At 45.1% G+C, this 23,915-nt stretch overlaps 1 protein-coding gene across 1 annotated transcript in view; it reads left to right on the top strand.

The window, feature by feature from the left end:
* METAP2 (methionyl aminopeptidase 2) overlaps positions 1–23,915 on the top strand; it is a gene marked incomplete in the record, with an annotated part of 66,620 nt that overhangs the window by 5,303 nt on the left and 37,402 nt on the right. Inside the window, 4 exon segments of the mRNA XM_078776292.1 lie at positions 1,033–1,173; positions 1,951–2,052; positions 2,231–2,357; positions 21,314–21,475. Coding sequence (XP_078632418.1) covers positions 1,033–1,173; positions 1,951–2,052; positions 2,231–2,357; positions 21,314–21,475 — 532 coding nt within the window.

The following is a 23,915-nucleotide window of genomic DNA, read 5'->3' on the forward strand; positions in this document are numbered from 1 at the left end:
TTTGCAGCCAATTGTCTCATTGCCATGCTCTTGCTGCCAAGTTCACCCCCCTTCTTTGCTTGTGCAGCTTGTTGCCTGCGTTGATGTCTTTTTCTTACAAAAGATGTGTAGGCGTGTGTTGATTTTTGTAAGCAGTTTGGCTTTCAGATTGTGGCACGTTGGGAAGTGAACATCTCTCGTTATCTGCTCTGCTCTCTCCACAAACATTGTTGCGACGTTCTTTTCAGCCATGAAAGCATCCTGTGCACCACGAAACATGGCCTCCACAGTTACCAACATGTTGGTCACTTTTTCTGAAACATGAACAAGACACCCTTGCTTATACTCTTTCAGTACAGTAAGCTCTGCAGCTTGGTTAACTTCTTCACCTTCAGCAACAATCACCTGGCTAATGCAGTCATCACACGTCTTCTGGTTTTTCCTTATACTGTGAACACAGTAGCCAGCAAGGTTGTACAAGCTATCGCGCTCAGGTTGAGACAGCTCCTGCACGTCTTGGATATCTGGAATGACAAGGCCCTGTAGATTTTCCTCGGACGGTACTCTCACTTTCTATTTGTTCTATTTGTGCACCCACAGGCGCTACAACCTGTCATTTTGTCGTAAAATCGATGTAAAACACGAATGAGAACGCTGCGTACAGCGGGAACGTTAAAACGCTGACCGATATGCGTCCGATCCTGATCCTGTCCGCGATGGACTCAAAATGGCTCCACGCAATCACGTGACTAGATTTTTCCGGACCCTCTATGTCGCAACTCTGTATATAAAGGGACTTTAACCCAAAGTCCCCAACCCCTCCATCCCTTTGTCCATTGTCGTGATGCTACTAATTTCTGGTCATATTTTACACCAAACATCACCATAACATAATTATAACCAGATTATAACCATAATAATGGATTATAACCATAATTATAACCAGAACGAACAGTGGGCCTTTTGTGATGTGATATGTGATTTAACCTTTCATTAAAACCTAAGAGGGTTTATTTATTTGATTGAATTGTCTTGTGATGATTGTCGATCCAGAGCAAGGCACAGAAGAAAATGAGAGAGAACAAAGTGTTGAATCAAATGGTCCTGCGAAGGGACAGGTCATGGACAAGCCAGTAAAAGCACCACAGCAATCTCAGCAGGTTGTGAACGAAGACAAAGACCTTAATGTTGAAGGTGGGAAAAGCAGGTAGAGATCGTGCAATAACAGTGCTGTATTGGTCTCCTTGTGGTGACATCCTTGTGAGACCCCTCGCTTGAAATGTAATGGGGCAAGGTGCAAGTCAAATTCAGAAGTTGCACTTGTGAGTGGGTTTGGGTATCAACCATGAGTCTGAGGATTGGGGGAGGCGCGGGGGGCATGAATTGTTCTGGATATGCATCATTTATTTATTTATTTTAGGCACGTGCTGTACTCCACCTCTCACCAGCTTCCAAATAACTTGTCACTGACAAAGACCAAGGCCAGAAGCCAAGATTGTGGATCGGTGGTTCAGTTTGGAAAGGAATGAACTTTATTCTGGGGGTTCTATAGATTTTCAGGGGGCAGGGATAATTCTGAGAGGGGCAGGTTGGTTGGAGTGCCCGTCTGGCTCATTCCAGTTGATGATTGTTATGTCTGATTATGTTGTCCCAATTTGCTGAAAATGACAGTTGATAGTTGCTAAGAATTATATGATTGTATGTATTCAAATGAACTTTCTGCATATAATGTAGCTGATATGTTGACGTAAATGTTGATGAAATGAGCCACAGGGATGTTTTGTCGTAATCTGTGATTGGAAAGGGGAGGGATGGAGAAATACCCACTTCGCCTTCGAGCAATTCTTAAACATCTTATATTGATTGGTGAATTTAAACCCATTATTATTGTGGTGTCAACTTTTACCAACATAAGTAGTGTAAGTTTTTGTCCCTCCTTCAACAAATCCTGGTGCTGTACCCAACTTGTAGATGGTGAAGCTGATGGAGATGGCGAGGGCTCTGGAATAAAGAAGAAGAAGAAGCGGAAGAAGAAGAAGGCTGCCACTGCTGCTCCTGATGGCAAGGCAGTTTGTAAGGATTTAAGCCTTTGGTACCTGTATTTTTTATTATAATGATTGTTTGTTTCATCAGCTTTTGGGGAGTAAACTCATAACTTGGGTATTTCTGCTTTCAATATAGATTTACTTCTAAATTATGTTGTTTTTCATAACTTAATTGCTCCTTTGCTTTTGTTTCCCTTGCGATGCAGCACCACCTTGCCAATCACCTGGGGTGAAGGTGCAGACAGACCCACCGAGAGTTCCCGTCTGCGAACTTTTCCCCCATGGAATCTACCCCAAAGGTGAAGAGTGCGAGTATACACCCGTTCAAGATGGGTGAGTTGATGACAAGTCAGCAAACTGAAGATGTTGGTGAATGCATAAGCTTAGTACAAGTACCAGGCTGGCGTGGCCATTTTTAATGAGATGTAGCAGCAAGCCGAAAATAAGAACTACAACCAGAGCAGGACAGTAACTAAGCACCAGCTTGACTTATTACCATTATGTTGGCAGTTTTATTTTTACTTACATGAGCAGGTGTAGTGTAGCCATCGTGGCAATAATTTGTTGACGTCCTGCCATATACACTTTGCAGTTGTTCAGCCATGACTGTGCACTGTGCAGTGTCTGCAAAAAACGATTTTGAGTATAATTCTGCCCTTAACAAACCTGGCTTAGAAAAAACAGTTGCTTGGTCGAAGGGAATTGTGGGATGCAATGTTTGACCCACTTTTGGGTTTGTATGTTTATTGCCCTAGTTCTGCGCTCCCAATTGCAGAATGTTTGGTGGACCCTTTAGTAACTATAACCAGTATAATTATCTTCTATCTGGGATTGCTGGAGAAGCTTGTTAGCACTAATTTGGCACTATGTTGGACAATTAATGGATGATTGTGGGGTGGAGCACTGGTTCTCAAACTTTTATCCATGGCTCCTCCTCAACGGATATTTCATAATGGCTATTCCTCCCTCCCCCAATCTATCTTTGGCCCATAAAAAAAAACTGTTAGGCTGTTTTTTTCTGGAGTAAGATGGAGGTTTCTTCATCAACATCTGAGGGGATGGCTATTCCTAGGACCTTTCAGGAGGTATGGCTGTCCCACATAATCCGAAGGAGAAAATAAAATCTAAATTCAGGACTAAAAATGGAAATTTATGGCAAAAAATAGACTTTCTGTGTTTGCTAAACTTAAGAAATCCTGCTCAGTGACTTTGCATGGGGAACTAAGACAAAGAGCTGTTTCTATACATGCGACCATGGCTCATCCGAAATGGGAGTTTACACAACACATACGCTACATTTACTAAGAAGTAACTTTTAATTATCCCAAATTTTGTCCATAGGTCATCCCTGTAACAATATTTAAAATAAAATAAAAAAGGTTGGTACCATTCACCTCTACATACATATATACATACATACATACATACATACATACATACATACATACATACATACATACATACATACATACATTGTCAATGCCGAGATTGGTCTTAGAGTATTTCCAGTAAAACGTAATTTGAGGTAAGGAAAAATCAGGCGACCGGGCTGCTTGGTGTACCTTCACAGATTTGTGATTTCCAGCACCTTCCTGATGCAGTGGATGCTTACACCTAATCTTAAAATACTCCAGAGACTCTCCCTTTCCATATGTGGAAGGCGAGATGAGAACAACTGATCTGGCTTCAACAGTTTATTGAGCTTTGCAGGTGGAGATGGATGAAAAGCCCCCGGTCACAGTTACACGGATATGGTAGATATAACGGACTAGTCCCGATGTCCACGACTCATCGGCCATCAACCGCATGGCTTGCATCAAGATGGCGGAACCCGTGACGATGAGGATCATGGGAGTTTATAACAGTTTTTCGCTATAAATGCATTACAAGTGTTTTACTTATCACAGTCATCTCAAAACGATCTCAAAAATCTCAAAAATGATCCCGGTGTGTACCCCGGTTTAGAATAGGTACACCGTATCCCTGCGCATTGTAAGAGGCGACTTAGGGTTGGCGTCAGGAAGGGCATCCGGCCATTAAAAAAAACATTGCCACAAAAACAGGGAACCATGATTGTCATGGGGCCCGCAAGGCTAACCCTCGCTATAGCGGGGAAAATGGCCTTAAAACGATCATTCATTCATTCATCCATTCAGTCATCTCAAAACGATCATCCGAATATTCTCGAGTAACAACTTCAAAAAAAAAACCGGAAAACATTTGTTCAACCAATCAACAAGCACCGATAATTCACGGAAGTCACCGACCGCCACAATAACCGAGAATCATCGAGAATTCACAGAACAGCAGTAATGAACGGCTAAGGTCTGGTTACATCGATATCTACTTTACACTCCCCTGCTCCAGAGTTGACCCCTGACAACTATAAGGGTTACGTTGAAAGATTAATCGGTCTGTTCAAGCCAGCAGTCATTTCACCATCTCTTAGCTGCCAAATGCTTCCACTAAAAGTTGCACAAGCAGCAACTGAATTTTGCTGTCTGCCAACGCATCTGGATTGATGTATGATTTGCTTTCCTCATGTAGGACTGATCTAGGCAGATTAAACGGGTTGCTATGCTGCCCTGCATTCACTCTAGAGGTTCGTCGTAGTGAAGTGCTGTCAATATTCGAGGTAGTGTCACTATAGTCCTTATGTCGTTGACCCAACATAGAGTCACTTCCAACGACTCCTGAATTCACATCAGCAATTTGCATTGGATTATCCTCAGAATTAGAAGACACATTAAGCACACAATCGCTCTATGTAACAGCACTGGTTCTGGCATCAGAACACACATGATCAGGCTCCACTGCTGAGCATGAAGCACTCCTGGGACCGTCAGTCACATCATCACAGCAATGTGAAACAACAGATTGGGGCAGTGTTTTGGCATCCTTCACCCTGCCGCTGCTAACATCATCCCATAAATAGAAATCACAAGATTCAGGCAGTGGCGTATCTTTTACAACATGATCACCACTCACTACATCACACACACTTCCATTGTTGGTAGTGTCCTCACCAGTGGAATTAGAAGCCGGTTCAACTTCTGCGACCAGAGTTCGAGAATCCAGAATTTATCGACGGTGGACTGCCCTTTCACTGTCACCATTCAGTGATTTTACAACATACACATTAAACTCTCCCTGTTCAGTCACTTTATATGGTTCAGGTTGCCAGATGTCTTGAATCTTATGTCTACCTAAGACAGTAGTTCTTAACCTTTTTAAAGGCGCCGAACCCGAACGAAACCCACCGAACACTCGCGGAACCCCTCAAATTTGACCAAAAAATTAAGAAGAAGTGCATCTTAATGCGTTTTCTGTTCTTTTTTTCAGGAGGCGATCTGGGAAATGCGTGGTTTTGTTTTGGCAAGGGCCACCCTCAAATCATTTTCACATGCAAGCCTGCTCCTTTTCTTTGTTTTAATGTCCACCAGTTTCGAAAACGCATGCTCGCAGAGATACGTTGTAACGTACGGCGTGAGGATCTCAAGGGCAATTTTAGCGATGTGAGGATACCCTTCCATTTGGCGGCACCAAAACGTTGAGAGCGTTGTGTGCCGAAGAGTTGTTGAGTCTGGCTCTGCTGAAGTTCGATGAGGTCGTCGAGGTATTGGTCATTGACATCTGCCGTTGCAACGTCGAAAGTAAATGGCTGCCACACCCATGCTGGGTATTGCTCTTGGTCGGGGAAGTAGCCGTCAAATGACTTTCCCAGCTCATCCAAGTAGTCTAGTAGGAAGACTAGGTCCCCCTGCACCCCCCGGAGATATACTTCTAATCAGTGTTTCTAGATTGGAAAAAATGTGTAGAAAATGACTAGCTATGGCCCCAAGCTGAAAAAATGTCCCACATACCATTTTTATGCAAATTACTGCTGCAAATTTTATGCAAAATTATGCAAATTTTATGCAAATTTTTGATGAGGAGTAGAGTTGAGGGGTCTTTGAGGGCTTCATCGAGGTGCTCTCGGTTGCAAGACTGGGTCATTCTGAGAAGCACAGCAGGGTCAGAGATCATGATGTTCTCCTCCTCAGTGAATCTCTCCATCAACAGCCTCTCCATTGCCTCACACACTGTTTTGAGGCAAAAGAGGGACTTTGCGTAGGCCTTTCCACTGAGAACACCTTTGAGAGATCCACTTGTTACTAGTTGTGCCTCAAAGAGAATCTCTGCATATCCAGAACCACGCATCTTGTGTCCAGTGAGCATCCCGATGTAGTTCATGGATGTGTGGAAGGGTCCAATCGTTACTACATGACTAGCAAATTCATTTGGCCAGCGCCAGATGATGGGAAGGGCTTTCATGCAGACACCCAGATCAAATGTATTCAGGACCCATCTCTGACCCACCTCAGCAGTTGCTGCCTCGGAACGCTTCAGTAGCTCACGAACAACTGCGTTGTCTGTGATCGGTCTGTGCCTGGTGCCTGCATGGCATGGCAATGGCCTGCAGCCTGTGCCTGGGCTAGGGGGTTTCACCTCTGCAACTGGTTCTCCCCCACCCAGCAAATCAACAGTCGACTACTGCACGCCTATCCACCAACCGATCACAGACAACGCAGTTGTTCGTGAGCTACTGAAGCGTTCCGAGGCAGCAACTGCTGAGGTGGGTCAGAGATGGGTCCTGAATACATTTGATCTGGGTGTCTGCATGAAAGCCCTTCCCATCATCTGGCGCTGGCCAAATGAATTTGCTAGTCATGTAGTAACGATTGGACCCTTCCACACATCCATGAACTACATCGGGATGCTCACTGGACACAAGATGCGTGGTTCTGGATATGCAGAGATTCTCTTTGAGGCACAACTAGTAACAAGTGGATCTCTCAAAGGTGTTCTCAGTGGAAAGGCCTACGCAAAGTCCCTCTTTTGCCTCAAAACAGTGTGTGAGGCAATGGAGAGGCTGTTGATGGAGAGATTCACTGAGGAGGAGAACATCATGATCTCTGACCCTGCTGTGCTTCTCAGAATGACCCAGTCTTGCAACCGAGAGCACCTCGATGAAGCCCTCAAAGACCCCTCAACTCTACTCCTCATCAAAAATTTGCATAAAATTTGCATAATTTTGCATAAAATTTGCAGCAGTAATTTGCATAAAAATGGTATGTGGGACATTTTTTCAGCTTGGGGCCATAGCTAGTCATTTTCTACACATTTTTTCCAATCTAGAAACACTGATTAGAAGTATATCTCCGGGGGGTGCAGAGGGACCTAGTCTTCCTACTAGACTAAAGTGCGTGGCAATCGCTTGCTTCAGCTCCCCCGGTACAGCAGTGCCTCCAACTTCAGACTCATCTTCGATCCCGCTCACGCACTCGGCCAGTCGCAAAAAGTTTGCGAAGTTGTCGTTCTCTGTTCGCCGCCTCCACAACGGTAACTTCTTTCGGAAAGCGTTCAGCTTTTCTTCAGATTCGACGACATTCACTCCACCGCTCTGCATCTGGCAATTAAGATGATTGAGTGCGTCGAAGATGTCAGCCAAGTACGCCAAGGCGAGGATGAACTCTGACTCTTGGAAGTGCATTGCATGGCAATGCTGGTGTTCTCGCAAAAACAGGGCTAATTCTACACGCAAGGCAAAAACACGGCTCACTACCTTCCCTCGTGATAACCATCAAACGTTAGAGTGGTAGAGAAGGACTACGAATTCAGAGCCGATTTCATTGCACAGCTCTTTGAAGATGCGATGATTCAGAGCACGGCTTCGCACGTAATTCACAGTTTCAACGACGATTTTCAGAACATTGGCCAGTTTTGGAGGCGGGGTTTTTGCTGCCAGCGCGTGTCTGTGCAGGACGCAGTGCGTGACGATGATGTGTGGTGCATCGGCCTTCACCAGTGCTCCAAAACCGGAGTTGCATCCCAGCATGGCTGGAGCTCCGTCCGAGCAAACTGCAGACACCATGTTCCACGAGAGGCCGTTGCTTCTGAAGAGGTCGTCCACAAGCTTCTTCACGTCAGCTGCCTTCGTCGTTGTTGTGAGAAGCTTGCAGAACAGAAAGTCTTCCTTGATCTCGTCTCCTTTGACACAACGGACAAATAAGATGAGCTGGCTCAAATTCGAAACGTCGGTGGTCTGGTCGAGTTGAAGGTTGAATTTCGTCGGGCTCGCGACTAAATCTGCAACTTAACTACCTGGGCGAGGATGTCGTCGCTCATGTCGTCGATTCTGCATCTGATGGTGTCATTCGAGAGTAGAACGAGAGACAACTTGTTTTCAGCAGCTTTTCCCAGCATGATGTTGGCCATCTTCAACGCGGCTGGTTTAATGAGTGTCTCGCCAACGGTGTGTGGTTTGCCCTGCTTTGCGATCAGGTATGCAACTTCATACGACGCGGTGAGGATCGGTTTGTCAATTGGAACGAAGCTGAGAGTGGGCAAGGTAGCACTTGCGTCGAATCAGACTCTCTTCAATTTGAATTCATCCAGCGTTGCGTCTTTGTACTGCCCCTCGCCGTGCAGTTTTTTGAAGTGTTCCCGTAGTTTTGCTGGTGCTAGACTGGAGTTGCTCAACTGACATTACAAAGCATGCATTTAGGACGCTGACTTACGTCCCGTTCCGTCAAACACATGAACCCGTACCGCACGTAATCCTCTGACCATTTCCTTTTTTTGCTCGACATACTCCAAAAAAAAAGAAAAAAAAAGTATCAAACTGATCTTAATTGAGTTTGGGCAAATAATTATATGACAAACATTTTAAAAGGAACATGCTTAAATATAATCAGTACCCCTCTGAAAACTGAGAAACTTTAACAAAGAAAACATAACTTATAGTTATGATGACGGGATTTATTATCTACTCAACTCTGTCACCTCAAATCCCATTATAATATTACACAGAAAACTGCGAATTGTTAGTTTTGAATTGCGACCAAAGGAGTTATATCACCTCCACCTAATTTTCTGAGTAATTCAATCATATTTTATAATCACCATCCACTTTTGACTTTAATATAACTCTGAACCCACCCTGCATATCCACAAACATTTCCAACTTACTTTTCAATTAATCAGTAACTCCAAAGTAAAGCGCGACCAATGACGCAAGGCACACGGCAAGCTAATCGAGGCTATTCACTGGAATTTCCGAACACCTGCAAAGTCCAAAATCCAGTAAGTAAATAAGCAAGTAAGCACCATCAACAGAATAATTAGCAAGTTGCTCATTGATTCAACTTACTGCAGTCAGTGTGACACAACTTATCTTAAACACAGACCAGAGAAACCATGAATGGGATGGGAATACAATTACAAACAACATTTCCATTCGTTAGTAACATACATAGCAAAATAATAATCTATATAATAATACCGTAAGGACTCGACTTTATTATCCCTTTTACGCCGTGTGAAGAATCAGCTCTTCGTTTGCAAAGAAGTCCACAAATAGCCTGAAAAATGACGCAGTTTTTTATTAAAGCCAACTTATACGGATCCGGAGGAGACCGACGTCTACAGCAATCTACAGCAAGAACATGCCACGTCAAGCCTTCCTGAAAACACATTGATTCCCAGTCCATTTATATAGGGACACGTTTTATCAGGAAATCTCCGAGGGAACAAACAACACTGGGAGAGGTTCCTCCCACCGTTATCATTCGGGGGAGTCAGCCCGTCCTTATCAATTGTTTTTCTGGGCTCCGAGAAAACAGAACTGTAACTCACAAAGAGAAGAGTGTATGCTTAGCCAAACAAACCCATATATTTTATGGGTTTGTGTACATGAGTAATCCAAAGCATGTTTATACAGAGTCATGCGTTTGCTGAGATTAAAACAAAATATATATAGTTAACGATAGGTTCATGTCATTCTACTTGCATTACGCTAAAACAAGCGCATGTGGGCGTGGTTTTACGACCAGCCTCGAAAAAAGCACACGTATACAACCCGTTCAGCATGACCTCACTCCAAGCCCCTCCTCATCCAAAACCAAAACGAAGCAAAAACCCTTTATCCACTTTATGAAACAGCACTTTTAGACATCATACAAATCACAACACATTAGCGCCCAACGTCTATAACTGAACTTTAGGCAATAACAAATCTACTACTTGACATTCCTTCCTCTTGTCTCGTCGAGACAAAGTATCTTAAGAGACAACGTGCCACATCGGGCTTTATTGAAAAATAATTGTGTAATGCGGGTATTGAAAAAATAATTGTGTAATGCGGGTATCTCCCAAGGGCATATCGTGCGCCCAAAGCGCCTCGCCCGTGCATTTGGCGAACGTGTCGTGTGGTGCGTGCTCGGAGCCTGAGGGCTCAAAACATGAAAGTTCATTAACGTTTCGGATCCACAACGAAGACGTCTGGTCCAGATGAGGTTCTGCTCCGCCAGAGGGTGCATCACTTCCCCTGCGGAACTGGCTCCCCCCACCCTTTGCAGACGCAGTCCTTGCAGATCTTCGAAGTTAATCAACGGTCATGCCCATGAGGTCCCTCACGTGTTGCTGTTCTGGGGAATACAAAATGTCGTCAGTATCTTGTGTCTCAATTTCCTGGTCAGGGTACAGAGCGTAAAAATCCGAATCCGAATCACTTGAAGCAAAGAGATCCGCAACATGTGGATCAAAGAGATCCGAAACATTTGGATCAAAGAGATCCGAAACATTTGAAGAAAAGAGAGGGACTTCCTTTATGTCAAAGTCTCCCATGGGCGCCTGGTCGGCTTGCGGGTCTAGGACATCCGCGTCGGGTCCCTCAACCGCCAGACCCAGTGTCGCAATCAGATCCATAGTTGGGTCAGAAGGGGGCGTGCAGCTGTCAGCTTGTAATACATAAGCAGCGTTAGCCAGTACACGCAAGGGGTTTATAGCACAAGTATCACAGTCATCACATACACCGTTACAGGCAGCAGCCAGTTCCCACATGGGATCCACACAAGTATCACAGTCGTCACAAAATTCAATGCAATTTTCTGGAGCGCCGGTCACAACTGCCTTGTTGAAGGACCCGTTCAGGTCGACGGCCTCTGTGGTCAGAGCCATAGTCGTTGTCGGCGGCTTCTTCACTTTCCATCCTGTAAAATACTTTCTCATACAGAGGAGGACTAGAGATTTCATTAGTGCCCCCCAAATTACTACCCCGATTATCACAGCCAGTGCGGTCAATAACCACTTCACTATGGTGCCCGTCCATCCCTGGAACCAGTCAGTGAGCCAGCTAAATGTATAAGAATTTTCGCGCGCGATCCGATCGATCCAATAGTATGTCATGAGCCGTAGCGGTGTCGTTTGCCACCTTTTCTAGGGCCAAAGCCAATTTGTCTATCCGGAAACTATCCATGACTGTGCCCGCTCCTGGGAAGAAGAAACCAAACACCTTTTCCCCTAGGCTCCCGTGTAGTTTAGTGGTTCCATCTTCGTTCATGACTGACCTCTTATAACGCCTGTCCAAGGACTTTGGGTCTAGCTCATCCAGTATCTCAACGTCAGGAAGGACTGAACCCAGATAACATGTGCCCCCCCAATTATTTGGTAAATAGGGGTAAGCCTTGTCGCCGCATATAAACATTGTCCCATGGGGTGGGACCAGGTGGGTGGATAAGCACTGGAGTCCCTTTACCACCCCATTAATCCTACTAACCCCCCTAGAGAATGTTATAGCCGTTATGTTGTGGTTGTGTTTATCTTGCAGTACTATTCGTAATGTAATCCCCGAGCTCCCTTGTCCCAGCTTCCCGGGGAGAGTGTAGGCGCATTCTGATTCTCCCATACGCAAGTGGCCGGAACCCTGGAGGCAGACCTTCCCTTTCTGTGGTTTGACCCAGACGGGGGCAGGCCTCTCGGCCACATGGGCAATCATTGACGGGCGATAATTAAATTGTCGATTGCAACTCTTGCCGTTGTCAACCCCTTCTCTTTCCAGCGTGGTGACTAAACATGGGGGATCGATAGGTTGTGAGCAGAGGTCATTGAGGGACAGAGGTAGCACTATCATGTGTATTCCTGTGGTGCCTGCTTGGGGAAAGCGCATGCACGACCAGCGGTGTGTCCTATTTTGAATTGTTGCCACCTCCCTGGCCACTTTCCAATATGTGTTTTCACCCTTCTTTGGGGCCTTATTCTGGGGTTGTGGCGTGAGTATGTATTCGATGCATGGTATGTAGTTCCTTTCGCCACCGGCCGCGCCAGGGGTCCAGACGCTGCACCGGACCTGCATAGTCATGCCTTTCTCTAGGCGCGTGCGTGTTTGTAGCTTAAAATCAGGGGTTCCCCATTGGTATCCTGGTTGGGCCAAGGTCTTAATGCTAGCTTGCCCGTCTTCCCGGAACTCTCGTTGCTTTTGTAGTATCATGCCAACGCGTCCAGGCCCTGCCGACAGTGCTAGCCAATTTATGTTCACCCAATTTGTGTGCAGGGCTTTCTGTTCGAAACATGGTAGTGATACTCTTTGTCCCCATGTTACGGTGAGGTGTCGGGTTTCGTTTTCGCATCTATTGGAATCGGAATTTCCCCTAGCTGCTGTCGCTATCAATAGTATTGTACCTATGATTAGGCCCATCCTTACTGTGTTCTGGGGGTGTGGTGTCTGGTGCTTGTATGGCCAACTTACAGTGCGTGGCGTGGATCCACGAAGTCTTGCCCTTGCAAAAGACTGCCGTTGGTGTAGTCAGCAACACCTGGACTGGTCCCTTCCACCTTGGTTCCAAGGCGTTCTTGCAGGTGAAGTGCTCCACGAACACCTGGTCTTTTTTCCTCTGGTGGAACACCTGGTCCACAAGTCTCCTGGGAGCGCCTGGTCTACAGGTCTCCAATTTCCTAATCCACTTTTTTCCAAGTGGATCCAATTTTATTCAATATTCAATTTTTAAATTCAATCCCATTTAATCCAGTCCAATTCAAATTAAATTCCATCCTTCTCTCAGCATCCCATTACCTGTTTCCAACATCAATAAAAATAAAATTATAAAATTAATAAAAAATCAATCATCTCAACTCTCAAATCGAATCAAAAAATAAAAATAAACGAAAATTACTTCAGTGAGAGTTTCAACTAGAATTAACACAAACAAACCACCTTTAACCTCCATTAACACAAACACAAACCACCATTAACCTCGATTAATACAAACGAACCACCATTAACCTCCATGAACCTCCCCCTATTATTTATTTATTTTCACGAATAAACAAATAATAGAAATAACCTGGTCTACTTCCAATTTCAATTCTGGTCAGTTCTGGTGTCTGGTCACACACAATGTTTTCCTCACCCACTGTGATTCGCTCAAAATAGATTCTCACTGTTATGTCTGAAATTCGTCTCATGAAAACCCATTCAAGAGTCCGGTGTGACAGACAGCCAAACACATAGACACGCCGAAGACCCCAGGGTACCCATCAAACTAGCTTGTCCCCAGATCAACAACACAGCGAAACATGTAATTTTACTAAAATAATCACTTACTCATAACTAGCTGGATAACTAGCATAACTAGCTCCACACCTGGAACTCATAACTAATACTCATACCATTAATTACTCATAATAACTCATAATTACTTCTGTAATTACTCATACCAATACTTACTTAAAATAATGTAATATCCCAATCTTCACCCTTTATGCAAATCGAAGCACCCCGGACGATCCACAACCAATATCAACCACTGTAGCCGCCTTCCCCTCCAGGCAGCCACACGCAGCCACATACATCTCCCTCCACGTCACACAAGACAACAGCCAACGAGTGTGTCCACCACACAGAAACCTTTGGCAATGCAACAACCGAACTCCCAGACAACCAACAACAAAACCCAATCCATCTCCATGGCTCATCAAGCAGTTCCAACTTAATCCAGCTTCACATACCGATTTCCCCAAAAACTCGTGAAACTTCACCCCCATTCTGGAAAAACCCTGGACTAAACCCTGACACCCTAAATAACTTCAGACCCATCTCCAATCTACCCTTTCTGTCAAAAGTTTTGGAACGTGCTGTGGCCACTCAACTCAAATATCACCACTCTGCCAATAACCTGTATGAAACATCCCAATCCGGATTCTGCTCCAGCCACAGTACTGAAACTGCTCTCCTCAAAATCACCAGCGACCTTTTCTCTCCTCTGATGCCGGCAACCTCAACATTTTCATCCTCCTCACCTCAACGCCTCCTTTGACATCATCAATCACACCATCCTCCTCACCCTGTTTAGACCAGCTTGTGCCTATTAAACCCAAATCAGTTCACTCCCAAGCTTCACATGGACCACCTACAGCACTGCAAAGATGTCCTCTACTCCACCTACTACCCTCAAATTATCCACTCTGGCTCCGGAATCCCAAAAGCACTCTTCTCTACAATGAACAAACTAAATAAACAAACTTTACAACGTGAACAAACTCCTCAGCTCCCTGGATACCACCACCTTGCTCCACACACCTGTTGGTGCACACCTGTGCACTCACACCTGGTGCCACCTGCACCCTCCTTCCTTCCTGGACCATTCATCCAAAGCAAAATTGACAGCATCTACAACAGCTTAATCACCACAATTCACTCCCCCTTAAGGTGTCCCCCAAGGTTCAGTTCTTGGCCCCCTCCTTTGAAAAATACACTAAACAGATCATAAAGACCTTAAACCTTAATCATAAAAAACTGAAAAATGCTTCGCCATGGAATAGTCCACCACTCATGTAAATAATCATAAGAGTTCTGCGAAACATCTCCATCTTTAAAACTTAGCCAACCAAATTTAAACCACATGTTTTCCCCCCAAAAAACAAGTCACATTCTTTGTATATTGCCAACATTGTTCATCGTTTAAGTATCATCCAGACCTAAATTTTTATAAACCATCAACTTGTAGATGCATTTATTTATATCCCATTAACCCAAGAACTCTCAATTGCTTGGTTATATTTTAGTAATGTCATATATCCATATTTCTTTTCCAAATTGTTCCTGATATACACATTAATCCCATCTGTCTTCGTTTCCAGATGAACTCAAATCAGGAAATCAACACAAATCCTTATTACCTCCAATCAATTCAAAATTAAATCAACAATTCAAAACCAGATCGGATCAGCGATCAGAAATCACTTTTCCAATCAACACATTCCAAGCAACAATTCATTCAAAGACCAAGCTTAAAAACACAACTCTCATCTTACTGTGACAAATAAGCAACCAACCTACTTCACATTCACAACTTCACTTCACAAACCAACCTACTAAAACAAATAACTTTTCATCACCCCTTTCTTCTCCACCGCCTCTTACACTTAAACAGATCATAATTACTCACTCATACACTATTGCCCATCACCCAGTTGCCCCAGACCCAAACACAGGTTTGAAATCCCAGTAGGTTGTTCTTCAATCCCAACCATCATGTGATCCCAACATCTCTCCATTTATTTCGTTCCTCATGGGGTTGGTGTTTTATGGCCTTTACCTCTTACCCAATCACACTGCACATTATTCCCCGTCCTTGATGGATAATTTTACATCCAGATGGGCACAGCATCCCATTTTTGGCGACCCAGCGCTAAAACAAGCCCCTGGACTCCTTGCAGGCTGGACCAAAACCCCCAGACCTGCCTCCATGGAACATTTCTTGAGACCCCTGAATCGGGACATCAACGACAATTACAACGACAAACAGGACTCGATATTCTCTGTTCATTAATTACGTACATGATTTTGGTTTTACCCACAATATATGTCCCGATATTCTCTCCAGATTTAGGTTCTATATCCTGTCGTTAAAGCAACACCCTGTAGACTGACTCCGCCTGTCGTTCTTCCAAGGTTAGTGAATTATCTCCGACCTCTTTCCCTTACAAATCTCGAACAAAGGTCAACTAAACTTTAAAAGGTCAAACTTCGAATTGGGGTAACCAGCGCTTTATTATCCCACAAGTAATGCAAGTCTGGCGACAATGGACAAATGACCATTAATGTGGCTCTACATAGCATAATGCTAACTTCTACGAATCCAACAACCGTCACACTTCGTCCAAGGACCTTCCGTACGAGGCGTGCTTCACAATGCCCATCGCACATCCTTCCTCGTTCGCACAACGCTTCATCAACGCACCTCCTCGCGCCCACACCTTGGCACAAGCCACACCACATACCGACAGTTGAAACCTCGACCGTCCTCCTTCCTCGGATCAGCGTTCTGTTGAAAACGTGACATTTCTGCCTACCTCAATCAGAGATCTCTCTGAATCTCATTTATTCGCACTGTATCTCACTTACTGTATGAACAAGACCTTTTGGCTCCGGAAATTAATTACTCTGTCTAGAAATCGTTTAATTTAACCATCCTAAATAAATCCATCCATCTATCCATCTTATAAATCCATCTTAAATAACGTATTCGTCCTGTGACATTGCCTGGCATATATGTCACAGCCGGCCACTATTCCGACATGGCTCATGACTCATGTCTAATTCTGACAAGAAGATGAAGGATGAAGGACATGATATGAAGAAGAAGATTCTGACAAGATACTGACATGTGAACGTCCGACATCCAGCAAAGTCGAAATGACCCACAATGCATTTGGGCACACACTTCCTCTGAGAGTGGGCGAGTTATCGCCGGCACTCTGAGCAGATAATTAAACGAACATTGCCAGGATTCTCGGATAGACGTTTAATTTCACAACACACATGACAAAAATCCGATTTAAATTCAGAGATCGCCGATTGACCTGGCACTACCATCTTAACGCGATGACGCCACGCCGCCCCCCGTCTTGGCGCGCACCCTCGTGCCTCCACACGAATCCCAACACTCCCTGCACGCCGCTCTATTCGCGTTCGCGGCGGGGTTTACCTCGCGTTGGGACATGCAGTCGGCTGTCATAACAAAGTGCTGTCATAACAAATCCACGACCTGACATGTAGTGAGCTGTCAGAACATTGAGCTGTCAGAACTCATCCCTAGCTAACAGGATCTCCGACGCTTGACCTCTCTGACCCAAAATGCACTATATGACACCAATTCCAAAGGTGAGCTGCCTCAGCGATACATCCCACACATACAATACACAATATCTGCCATTGAATGAACTCTTCAATTCAAGTAAAACACACATATTGATTCGAATTCTGCAACCATCTCCGAGAAACCGCTTCATATCAACAGTAGATCGACAAGGGCACTCCGGGTGCTTTCCTGACCCGATTTATATCAATTCGCTTCCCAAACAACTCCCAAACAGATGAAAATCCGGACTCAGTTCAGGACCTCGCCTGTTCTCTCGGATAGACGTTAAAATGGACATTCCCGGCCTGAATTTCCCCCAAGTCGAGCAGATCGCTTACAAAGTTTCACACCGAAACCCTCTGCTTTGCACTTGACACACAGACAAACACATTGGCCAGACACACACGTCAATTAACATCCCAATATACATTCATTCCTCATTCATGTTACGTCTCTCATTCAAGGAAAAGGATTTTTTGGGACGGGTTTGGACGGGGGGTGGGTTGAGGTGAAAAAAAGGGAAGGCAGGGTGGGGTGTTGGGGTGTTGCCTAGAGCCCTGGGACTGAGCTCAGGTCTTGGGGGGGTGGGGGGCATGGTGGCTACCTCCCCTTTCGCGGGGTCTTGGTCCGGATTATGGACGAGCGGCATTAGCCGCTGATTTGCTTGCTTAACTACCTCCTTAATTGTTTCACCTGGCCCATTTTTCCCTGGCATGCAATGGCATACCCCATCTTGTCTCTGGGCTGTTCCTTCCTGGAAAGTTCTCGGCCTGGCTCGACCTCACTTTCCCCCCTTCCCTTTTACCGAACGTTATCTTCACCGATATCTTCACCGATATCCTGCGCAAATCCTTTTACTGGCCATGTTCCTATGGCCTTCTATGTTCCTATGGCTTTCTATCTAAGTTTAGCCTAAGTTAGCCACAGCCCTTCGTTCCCTGGCATGCAATGGCATACCCCATCTTGTCTCTGGGCTGTTCCTTCCTGGAAAAATCTTGGCCACCTGGTTTCAGCCTATATGGCTGTCCGACCTCATTTTCCCCTCCTGGTGCTAACTGTAACTTTAAGCTTCCTGTTAAATCCTTACTGATATCCTGCGCAAAATCTATCCTTAGCTTTTTACCCTTAATGTTTATCCAGCGCAAATATTGTAACGTTACTCTTACTATCCTTACTTGTTTATCCTGGCTTTAACAAAGCTACGCCATTCTGAGGCCTAAATGAGCCTCTACTTACAATTTCTGTTCGAGTGCAGACAGCGGGGAAGACAAGGAGACTGAACCCGCGCGAGGGAGGAAGGTACGAATTTGGAATAATAGCCCTCTGATATAAAACAACTCCCACCTTTAGTCAAATCAACGTGCCGGCGCCGGCCTCAGGTCAGCCTTCCTCCTGTCCCTCGGGCTCCGTTTCCCGTCCTCCGCGTCTGTTGACACCCCACTCCTGGTACCATCTGTGAAGAATCAGCTCTTCGTTTGCAAAGAAGTCCACAAATAGCCTGAAAAATGACGCAGTTTTTTATTAAAGCCAACTTATACGGATCCGGAGGAGACCGACGTCTACAGCAATCTACAGCAAGAACATGCCACGTCAAGCCTTCCTGAAAACACATTGATTCCCAGTCCATTTATATAGGGACACGTTTTATCAGGAAATCTCCGAGGGAACAAACAACACTGGGAGAGGTTCCTCCCACCGTTATCATTCGGGGGAGTCAGCCCGTCCTTATCAATTGTTTTTCTGGGCTCCGAGAAAACAGAACTGTAACTCACAAAGAGAAGAGTGTATGCTTAGCCAAACAAACCCATATATTTTATGGGTTTGTGTACATGAGTAATCCAAAGCATGTTTATACAGAGTCATGCGTTTGCTGAGATTAAAACAAAATATATATAGTTAACGATAGGTTCATGTCATTCTACTTGCATTACGCTAAAACAAGCGCATGTGGGCGTGGTTTTACGACCAGCCTCGAAAAAAGCACACGTATACAACCCGTTCAGCATGACCTCACTCCAAGCCCCTCCTCATCCAAAACCAAAACGAAGCAAAAACCCTTTATCCACTTTATGAAACAGCACTTTTAGACATCATACAAATCACAACACATTAGCGCCCAACGTCTATAACTGCAGTCAGTGTGACACAACTTATCTTAAACACAGACCAGAGAAACCATGAATGGGATGGGAATACAATTACAAACAACATTTCCATTCGTTAGTAACATACATAGCAAAATAATAATCTATATAATAATACCGTAAGGACTCGACTTTATTATCCCTTTTACGCCGCACCCAGTGACCCGATGCCCACGGCACTAATGGATTTACGATCTACGAACCGCGCTCTTTGTTTATCACGTACAGCCATACTCGAAAAATCTGAATTAGCCGACGTTGGGGCCCAAAAGCATCCGATTAACTGCCGATACGACGCCATCTTACGACGCCATCGTATTGGCGTCTGCTGGGCGAAGGCGAAGCGAGCCGTCCGCTGATTGGACACTCGAGTGGTGTGAACATGGGTGGTGTGAACCAAATGGTCTTTTTATTCCCTTGAACATTTTAAATTAGGATATATAAGGAAACGTCTTTATCGTCATGTTAATAAAGTTAAATGGAGTGACGTTGCGATACTCGGGGTGCGTTGCATAAATCCTCGTAACTCAGAGAGGTGTAGCAGGTGGCGAGACGTAAGGAAGATTAAAGATAACGAGCTGAAAACAGACGAACGATATGTCAATCTCTTTCTACACCGAACGGAAATAAAAGTATGAGAGCGGGAAGGCATGGCCTGAGCACTTCGAGCAGAGAGGACTGATTGGACTTAACTTAAAGATAAAAAATTGGAGCTTAACGGAAGAAGAAGATCCCATGAGCGCTCCCCTATGCCATCCATAATGGTACACTCTATCCATACACCACATCCTCCCTTCCGTGGATGTTCCACGGGTTTAACGTCTTTATCGTCATTTTAATAAAGTTAAATGGAGTGACGTTGCGATACTCGGGGTGCGTTGCATAAATCCTCGTAACTCAGAGAGGTGTAGCAGGTGGCGAGACGTAAGGAAGCTTAAAGATAACGAGCTGAAAACAGACGAACGATATGTCAATCTCTTTCTACACCGAACGGAAATAAAAGTATGAGAGCGGGAATGCATGGCCTGAGCACTTCGAGCAGAGAGGACTGATTGGACTTAACTTAAAGAGAAAAAATTGGAGCTTAACGGAAGAAGAAGATCCCATGTGCGCTCCCCTATGCCATCCATAATGGTACACTCTATCCATACACCACATCCTCCCCTCCGTGGATGTTCCACGGGTTTCGGCTAGTAATATTAATAATAAGCGTAATTACACAGATTCAAAATTGATACAAAACTTAAAAAAAAAAAAATATAATAATTGAAATGCGTTTTGGAGGACCTCCGCCGAACCCCTGAGACTGGCCCACTGAACCCCTGGGGTTCGGTCGAACCCAGGTTAAGAACCACGAGCCTAAGGTCTGGTTACATCAATATCTACTTTACACATATACAAGTGTCACACCTTGTCCACCCAGGGGCAGGGGTTGAAATGAACTCAAAAAATAGGCGTTGTTTGAAACCTGCCTCCCAGAGTATGTCATAAACTCCCGGGGCGTTATATAGGGTGATAACGATGACGTAATCGGTGGTGATATTCCAGCCATAATTGGTTGAATTTAAATCCTTATCAGAAAAATCTGAAGCTTCATATGTCTGATCTCGGACCCAATGTGAGTGAATTAAATTTATGACGTCATCAGTTACGTTCTCTGGTGGCCATACTGGATTTAAAATAAAAACTTTTTTTTCAGAAGGAACGCGTGTCACTAGGTTATGCGCGCTCTGCATGTGCCGTTCTAGTTTTTCTTGTTTTTGTATGCAGTGGATCCTATCTTGTGACCCCCCTCCCCCACCCCCTCACCCCCACCCCACCCTCTAATTTCCGACTGGCTGGGGGTGCTGCTGATACAGTGCCCCCCTGTACGTCAGAATTGGAATTTGGCCAGGGTGCCGGAGATAGCTCGTCTACTCTTCACGAAGGACCGTGGGATGTTTAATCGTTCAACGTCCATCAACTAATGCTGACAGATGGGATGCGTGTTCAATTGTATGCAAATAACTTCTGCTGAGCTGTGTGTTGTTATCATTGGCACTCCATTATATTCCAAGTTGTTTTGTCATACCTCTACTTGTATACTTGTGTTTCTTCACCGGAACAAGTGATCATCATTTTCTTGTTAGTTCTGCACAGTGCTTGTATCACTCATTCTCACCAGAAAGTATGGTGGCTTTCCCAGGCACATGGTGAGTTGGAGAGCAAATAGCGAGGAGCGCCGTGCGTTGGACAGTGCCAGCGAAGAGGAATGGAACGACTTCCGCCAGGCTGCTGAAGTGCATCGGCAAGTTCGCAAGCACGTGATGTCCTTCATCAAGCCTGGTCTGACCATGATCGATATATGGTGTGTACTGGATATTCATTGCTGGTAACATCTAGCTGGAGTTGAGCCTTAATATAAGTGGACATCTATATATGATGTGTTGGGGGTGGGATAGGAGAGGATTGATTAACTTACATGCACCGAACGGCCGACTGGTTATTAGCTGGGTTTTACTTCGTGCGGAGGATTTTCTTGCAATTTTACCTTTTATTCTTAACTAGCAAAGGTACATGCTACAAAGTTTCCCTCCTCCCACCCCTTCCCCTCCCTCAACCCACTACACCCCGCCCCTCCCTCTGGACACCCACCCCACACCTTCCCCTCCCTCCAGACACCCACCCCACACCTTCCCCTCCCTCCAGACACCCACCCCACACCTTCCCCTCCCTCCTTCCACTCCCGCATCCTCCGGACTACCACTCCTGCCCCCACCTCTTCCCCTTCCTCCTCCCATCACTTCCCCTCCCTCTGAACCCTCACTCCACTCCTTCCCCTCCCTTATACCACCCCTCCCTCCTCCCATACCACCCCTTCCCCTCTCTCAGCCACCCCAATCCACCCCCCTCTCTCATCTCACCATACCACCCCTCACCTCCTTCCTCCCTTCTCACTGGTAAATACAAATGTTTCGTTTGTTGCAAACTGAGGCTACATAGGACGAATGTTACTTCAAGCCATGTGGAGGAACAACAGGCAAGCCACTGATCACTGCTGTACCAAATCGCATCCGCCGCATCATTAGCGCAAGCAAAGCAAGGCAGGGTGTTTTAGCTGTGGATCTCGAGAGGCGTTTAGAAACTTACGACCAGGTTACCATCAGATGTTACCATCAGATGTCACAACGCCTGTTTCATCATACACTTCAAGGACTCACATACAGAGACTATTGAAATGGTCAGGTGAAGCCCCATCCTGTAAATAACGGCAGGAAACCAAAACACCAAAATTTTACTTAAAGGAACACTGTCTGTTCTGTGGAGAATGATGTACAAACACACATACATATATATATATATATACACATACACACACACACACATACATACATACACACACACATACATACACACACACACACACATATATATATATATATATATATATATATATATATATATATACACACACGCATACACATATATATATATATACACACACACATACACATATATATATCTATATATATATATATATACACACACACAACATGCATTTTAAGGCCATTTTCCCTGCTAGAGCTGGGGTTAGCCTTGTGGTCCCCATGACAATCTTCTCCATTTTGCCCTATTTTCTGCATCTCTCCTTGTTAACCCCCTTGCCCGCATTTCTTCTTCCACCATCTTTAGCCAAGTCTTTCTCGGTCTTCCCCGTCCTCTACTTCCTTCTACATTAATTTCCATCACTCTTCTCAACCAGTCACTTTCATCCTTCCTCAACACATGACCAAACCATCTCAACCTGTTCCTCTTCACAGCATCAATCACAGGCAATATTCCCATCGTCTTTCGCAATTCATCATTTGTCTTCCTCTCTCTCAACGATACTCCGCACATCCATCGAACCATTCGCATTTCCACCCTTTCCAGCCTTCGTTGCTGCTCTACGTTCATTACCCATGTCTCGCTCCCATAAATTATAACACTTCTCACACATGCAGCATACACCTTTCCCTTCAGCTTCAACGACACTCCCCTCCTCGTCAGCATGCCACTCAGTTCCCGAAACTTCTTCCATGCACATCTCACTCGAGCAACCGTTGCCGAGTCTGATCCACCTTTTCCATTCAGCATGTCTCCGAGGTAGCAAAATGTTTTCACACCTTCCAGCTTCACGCCGTCTCCAAGATCCAACTCAACATTTCCTCCATCTGCAGCTCCCTCTGTGCACACCTTACATTTGAATGTAGCTGCCACACTGGTAAATGACCCTCTCAGACCACTACATTTTTGATGAACCCACTCAGCGCACATTGTACATTGAATGGAGTTCACTCCGACACCCTTCCTGCACACAGCACACGGCCACTTCCCAGTTCTTTCCACCTCACCACATGCTTTACCACTTGCCATCACCTTCGTCTTTCCGATATTCACCTTCAGACCTTTTGTCTCCATACATTCCTTCCACTTGTTCATCTTTTCCTTCAGTCCATCCATACTTTCCGCAATCAACACCAGATCATCTGCATACAACAACTCCCACGGTAAACCCTCCTTTATGTTCTGAGCCAGCACCTCCATCACAGCTACAAATAGTAGTGGACTTAGTACCCACCCCTGATGCACTCCCACCTTCACCTCAAACTCACCACTGTTCTCGTCCTTACAGCTGTGCGCGCTCTTTTGTACATTGCCATCACTACTCTGATCAACCATTCCTCCACTCCTAACTTCCTCAATGCCCATGCCAATACTTTGCGTGGAACCCTATCGAATGCTTTCTCCAGGTCAACAAACCCAAA

This window comes from Myxine glutinosa, chromosome 4 (assembly GCF_964187855.1).
Source record: "Myxine glutinosa chromosome 4, kmMyxGlut1.1, whole genome shotgun sequence".
In the NCBI taxonomy this organism is placed as follows: domain Eukaryota; kingdom Metazoa; phylum Chordata; class Myxini; order Myxiniformes; family Myxinidae; genus Myxine; species Myxine glutinosa.